This window comes from Colobus angolensis, unplaced genomic scaffold (genome assembly GCF_000951035.1).
Source record: "Colobus angolensis palliatus isolate OR3802 unplaced genomic scaffold, Cang.pa_1.0 Scaffold106, whole genome shotgun sequence".
Classification (NCBI taxonomy): domain Eukaryota; kingdom Metazoa; phylum Chordata; class Mammalia; order Primates; family Cercopithecidae; genus Colobus; species Colobus angolensis.
The window spans coordinates 1,319,804-1,326,477 of NW_012111586.1; the positions used below are offsets into that span (position 1 = coordinate 1,319,804).

Sequence of the window (6,674 nt, forward strand, 5' to 3'; positions counted from 1 at the left end):
CTCCTAGCCTGGATCTCCTTGGTGACCGCTCTGCTCCTAGTGCTGGGCCTCAGCGCCGTCCTGGGCCTGCTGCTGCTGAGGTGGCAGTTTCCTGCACACTACAGGTACCACCCCCGCCAGGCAGGAGACTGGTGGTGGACCGGGCGGAGCCGGAGGCCTCTAAACAGGCATTCTCGGTTCGCTCTGTGACCCCAGATCTCCGGTCACCGCCCATGCGCACCTACGGCTTCGTCGCTTCCTGCACGTCTCCTCTGGGACTAGCCGCGACTCCTTACACTCTTTAACACGCCCACTATACCGCACACCTCGAACAGCCCCGCCTCCTGCTGCTCACCTTGGCGACTAGGCCACCGTCCACCCTTCAGTCAAACTGCCCACTCCACCCCCATCCAATTGGCCATCAGGTCCCACCTCCTAAACCTAGTCCAAACAATGGCCCCCTTTCTGCGGACACGACCTGACTCACTGAAACAGAACCTCTTCCCCCTCCGATCTAGCCTCACACAGCCACCAGAATAATCTTTCTAAAATGCGCACATGAACCTATCAATTCCCTCCTTAAATCCCTTTAATAGCTCCCAGGATTTAGTCCAGGCTCCCCATGATGACAAGCGAGGCTCTGCAAAATCGACCCCTGCCAGCAAGCTCTTCAGCCTCTTCTACCCTGTGCATCAGCCTTTCCAAACTGGTTTTCTCCACAAGTCAGGTTTTACTTCTCAGTGCCTTTGCACATAATGTCCCCTCTGCCCGAAATAGCCTCCCTGTCTGACTAAACCCATTCATCTGTAAATAACTTTCTTCACCAACTCATAAGAAACCTTTCCTGACCCTCCCCCGTTTGGCCGCTGCTTTGTGCTCCAATACAGTACCAGTAGTGTTTTACTGTGTTTATTTCTTTATATATCTTCCCTATTATACCTTACTTGGTCATCTTTAAATCCTTAGCACAGTGCCTGCCAAAAAGCAGGCCCTTAAATAAATGTTATTAATGAGTGACTCATTTATGTGGGAAGACGAAGGCTGAGGAGAAATGCCATTGGAGGCTATAAACATGAAGGGTAGAATGCATCCCACCTCCGTCCTTCATCTGCTGCTTCTTGAAGACTTAGCTCAGAAGTCAGCTCCTCCAGATGGTGTCTTTTGATGGTCCTGGGTTGGTTCAGGTGCCACTCTCGTGGGCTACCATCTCCCTCTGAACATACCTCTCTTTGAACTTTTAATCTGCCCATATATATGAGCAGACTGAAAGGTAGCCTCCATGAAGGTAACCAGATCCAACAAAAAAGTTGGAGAAGTAGGAGGAGGTGGTCTGCTGAGAAGGCATACTCAGTTCCTTTTCCCCAATTTACCAGGTAAGTGACACCTCCTCCTCTGGAGAGATATGAGTGAGGTCACTGAAGCAGCCTGAAATGTTCTGCTGACGTCCCTCCACATGGAAATACGAGGCTAAAGAATTGAGGTTCTGGCCGGGCGCGGTGGCTCACGCCTGTAATCCCAGCATTTTGGGAGGCCAAGGCAGGCGGATCACAAGGTCAGGAGATTGAGACCATCCTGGCTAACACGGTGAAACCCCGTCTCTATTAAAAATACAAAAAAACTTGACAGGCGTGGTTGTGGGTGCCTGTAGTCCCAGCTAGGCAAGAGAATGACGTGAACCTGAGAGGCGGAGCTTGCAGTGAGCCAAGAGGGCGCCACTACACTCCAGCCTGGGTGACAGAGCAAGACTCCGTCTCAAAAAAAAAAGAATTGAGGTTCCTCCAACACACCTTAATCCATATTCTTCCCAGATAACTTACTAATAAGCTCCACTGGTTTTATTCATTCATTCATTCATTCAGCTAATTTACTGAGCACATACTATGGGTCAGACACTATTCTACACCCTAGAAATATAGGAGTGAATAAATAGACAAACTCTCTGTTCTTGGGGACCATATGTTCTAGTGGGGTGAGACAGACAAAAAGAAATATATATAACAATACAATAAATGTACAACAAGTCAAGTGCTATAAAGAAAAATGAAGTACAGCAGGAGATAGCCTGTCATGGGGAAAGGAAGTGGTACTACAGTGGTCCCCTCTTATCCACAGTTTCACTTTTTGTGGTTTCAGTTACACGCGGTCAATTAAGGTCCGAAAAAAATTAAATGGAAAATTCCAGAAATAAACAATTCACGTATTTTAAATTGTAAGTAACATGATGAAATCTCTTGCCACGCCGCTCTGTCCCACCCGGGATGTAAATCATCCCTTTGTCCAGCATCTCCACGCTGTATATGCTCTCTGCCACACAGTCACTTAGCAGCTATCTTGCTTATCAGATTGACTCGTTGAGGTATTGCAGTGCTATGTTCAAGTAACCCTTATTTTAGTTAATAATGGCCCCAAAGAACAAGAGTAGTGATGTTAGCACATTATTATGCTTGTTCTATTTTATTATTAGTCATTGTTAATCTCTTACTGTGCCTAATTTATAAACTTTATCATAGGTATGTACGTATAGAAAAAACATCTGCTGGGAGTCTTGAAACATATCCCCTGCAGATAAAGGGGGACTACTGTGTTTCAGGCAGGGTAGTCAGGGATGACATTTGAACAGAAGCCCACAATGAGGTGAGGGAATGAATCCAGTGTTCCAGACAGAACAAACATTGGAATGTTTGAGGGAACTGCAGCACCCTTTGTTGAACCTGCCCACCACTGACTTCCCTCCCCTACCTGAGGTTTTCTTCTTACTCTACTCCCCTGCCTGACTTTGTTGCCTTGACCATGCTGTTATCTCTCCAAGTCATACTCCCTGGCCTCACTGCTCCCCCACCCCAACTGCTTTCCTCCTCCACACCAATTTACTGCCATGGCTCAATCTGCTTCTCTTCTCCCCCAGGAGACTGAGGCATGCCCTGTGGCCCTCACTTCCAGATCTGCACCGAGTCCTAGGCCAATACCTTAGGGACACTGCAGCCCTGAGTCCGGTGAGTGAGGTTCCCTCCCCTGTGCCCACCACTAACCCTGCCTGGTACTGGATCTTTGCCCCAACAACACAACTTGTTCAAGGTCCTTGCCCTACCAGCGTGCCATACCCCAGCACTACCCCAGCCCTTCTCCTTCCTGTACAGTCCAGCCCCTCCTCCCACAGGATCTGCTCTAATCCAATGCCTCTCCTCATCTCTCCCAGCCCAAGGCCACAGTCTCAGATACCTGTGAAGAAGTGGAACCCAGCCTCCTTGAAATCCTCCCCAAGTCCTCAGAGAGGACTCCTTTGCCCCTGTGTTCCTCCCAGTCCCAGATGGACTACCGAAGATTGCAGCCTTCTTGCCTGGGGACCATGCCCCTGCCTGTGTGCCCACCCATGGCTGAATCAGGGTCCTGCTGTACCACCCACATTGCCAACCATTCCTACCTACCACTAAGCTATTGGCAGCAGCCTTGAGGACAGGCTCCGCACTCCCAGTTCCCTGGACAGAGCTAAACCCTCAAGACTTCTCTGTGAACTTCCATACCCTACCCCCACAACACAAGTACCCCAGACCTCACCTCCATCCCCCTCTGTCTGCCCTCACAATTAGGCTTCATAGCACTGATCTTACTCTACTGCTGCTGACATAAAACCAGGACCCTTTCTCCACAGGCAGGCTCATTTCACTAAGCTCTTCTTTTACTTTCTCTCTCCTCCTTAATGCCAAACACCTTGAAAACAAGCCTTCACTTCCCCACACTCCCCATTTACTCTTCAGACTACTTCAATTAGTTCCCCTACTACACTTTGCTAGTAAAACTGCCCAGGCAAAGTACACCTCAAATCTTCTAATTCCAAGATCCAACAGGATCTCATTAATCATCAGTTCCTTTGATCTCTCTGTGAGATTTGTCATGACTGACTACTCACTTTTCCTTTAAATTCTTTCCTACCTTGGTCCTGCCTCTTTGAGTAGACTAGTAGTTTTTTTTGTTTGTTTGAGACAGGGTCTCACTCTGTCACCCAGGCTGGAGTGCAATGGCGCGATCTCAGCTCACTGCAACCTCCACCTCCTGGGTTCAAGCAATTCTTGTGTCTTGGCCTCCCTAGTAGTTGGGATTACAGGTGCACATCACCACACACAGCTAATTTTTTTTTTTTTTTCGAGGCAGAGTCTCACTCTGTCGCCAGACTGGAGTGCAGTGGCGTGATCTCGGCTCACTGCAACCTCCACCTCCCAGATTCAAGCAGTTCTGCCTCAGCCTCCCAAGTAGCCAGGATACAGGCGCCTGCCACCACACCTGACTAATTTTTTTGTATTTTTAGTAGAGATGGGGTTTTGCCACATTGGCCAGGATGCTGTCAATATTCCTGACCTCATGATCCGCCTGCCTCAGCCTCCCAAAGTGCTGGGATTACAAGTGTGACCCACCGCGCCCGGCCCCAGCTAAGTTTCGTATTTTTAGTAGAGACAGGGTTTTGCCATGTTGTCCAGGCTGCTCTTGAACTCCTAACCTCGGGTGATCCACCCACCTTGGCCTCCCAAAGTAATGGGATTACAGGCATGAGCCACTGCACCCAGCTGAGTGTACTAGTAGTTAAGAGAATAAACTAGATCTAGAATCAGAGCTGGATTGAATTCCTGTCCTTCACATTTGCTAGCTGTGTAACCTTGGGCACATAACTTAATGTCTTTGAGCCTTAGTTTTTTCATCTATAAAACAGGGATAATAACAGCACCCCACAGAGTTGTGACAAGGATTGAGGTAATCTAAGTAAAACACAGTACCTAGGACATAGTAAATGATTAATATATCTGAACTACTCTGGTAATTATTCCTTCTTACTCTCTTCTAGCATTTCTTCCAATTATTACAGTCCTTCAAGATTCCATTTCTTAACAGAGTCTCCAATCCCATCTATTCTCTGCCTTTACTATATGTTGACCATTCCAAAGTTCTTATCTCTAGCTCAGACGTCTACTACAGCACTGTGATGCTTTATGCAACTAACTGTTTTTTTTTTTTGGAGACGGAGTCTCACTCTGTCGCCCAGGCTGGAGTGCAGTGGCCGGATCTCAGCTCACTGCAAGCTCCGCCTCCCAGGTTCAGCCTCCTGAGTAGCTGGGACTACAGGCGCCCGCCACCTCGCCCGGCTAGTTTTTTGTATTTTTTAGTAGAGACGGGGTTTCACAGTGTTAGCCAGGATAGTCTCGATCTCCTGACCTTGTGATCCGCCCGCCTCGGCCTCCCAAAGTGCTGGGATTACAGGCTTGAGCCACCATGCCGGCCCAACTAACTGTTTACATGTCTGTCCCCTGCTACTAGATTGTGAGCTCCTTGAGGGAAAGGACCATGATTTATTTGTCCTTTTCCCCCAGCACCTAGAGTAGTGCTTGCTGCATGATAGTAGGCCTTCAATAAATTTTCTCTAAATGAATGAAATCTTTCTGGGCAAGGTTACCTTAATCCCATGCCAGCTGTTCTCATCCTCTAAACCATTCACAGGCAGTAGTAAATGTGCTCAGACCACTCTGGTTATGGACTCTCCTAACACATTCTAATTCTCAAACAAATGGTTTTGTTGTCATTGTTGTTTTTTGTTGGCTCCAAACATACCCACTGTATCAGTCAGGGTCTTGGCAGAAATAGATGACACACTCAAATTGGGTAATATGATGAGAGTGTAATAAAGGGCAAACAGTATTTACAAAGATGAGGGCAAGATTTGGGAAAACCATCAAGGAATAGTGCAAGTGCCTCTGAGGCTAACAACAACAAGGTGCTGGCACTAGCCCTAGGCATCAAGGGGTAAGGGAGGGAGTGGCTCCCAGATCACCAGAGAGTAGCTGTAAAACAGGGCTGCCTGGAAGGAGTCATGGCCTTTCTTTGGTGGAGGGATGTGGCCAGCCTATGGGCAGGTGGCAATGAGAGAGCCAGGGAGATAGACAGCTCAATTTCATGCTCCTCCCATTCCAGTCTTGGGTCCCTAGGAGTAAAGTCAGAGCCTTTCACATGGCTGGGGAGGAATTATGGAGATTGGGTATACTGGATGTCATCCATTTGTCCCACCCAGACCTATTCTCCATTGTTCTCCATCTTGTCCTATGCTTAGCAAGGCTGATTCATATGGCCTGCATCAAAATCAAAGCATTCTCTCGGGCTTTGGTTTCTGCTTGGGTTCCAACAATAGGAGGATATTATGGATTGAATGATATTCTCCTCCTCTCCTTCAAATTCACATGTTAAAGTCTTCTTCTTTTTTTTTTTTTTTTTGGCCGGGCGCGGTGGCACACACTTGTAATCCCAGCTACTTGGGAGGCTGAGGCACAAAATCACTTGAAACTGGGAGGGAGAGATTACAGTGAGCCAAGACCATACCACAAAAAAAGACAAAAGTCTTTTTTTTTTTTTTTTGAGAAAGGTCTTCACTCTGTCTCTGCTGGAATGCACTGCTGGAATGCAGTGGTGTGGTCATGGCTCACTGCAGCCTCAAACTCCTGGTCTCAAGCAACCCTCCCACCTTAGCCTCCCAAGTAGCTGGGACTACTGGACTTACAGGTGTGCACCACCAACTTGGCTAATGTTTTCTGTTTTTTTTGTTTTGTTTTGTTTTGTTTTTTAGATGGAGTCTCGCTCTGTCACCCAGGCTGGAGTGCAGTGGCCGGATCTCAGCTCACTGCAAGCTCAGCCTCCTGCCATTCTCCTGCCTCAGCCTC

The 6,674-nt window shown here is 47.9% G+C and overlaps 1 protein-coding gene across 1 annotated transcript in view; it reads left to right on the top strand.

The window, feature by feature from the left end:
• The window catches only part of MPL (MPL proto-oncogene, thrombopoietin receptor), a 15,168-nt gene extending 11,738 nt beyond the window's left edge, over nt 1-3,430 (top strand). The window contains exons 10-12 of the mRNA XM_011945388.1: nt 8-104; nt 2,885-2,972; nt 3,176-3,430. Of these exons, the coding sequence (XP_011800778.1) occupies nt 8-104; nt 2,885-2,972; nt 3,176-3,430 (440 nt within the window). The remainder of the gene's footprint in view (nt 1-7; nt 105-2,884; nt 2,973-3,175) is intronic.
• Nucleotides 3,431-6,674: the final 3,244 nt, after the last annotated feature.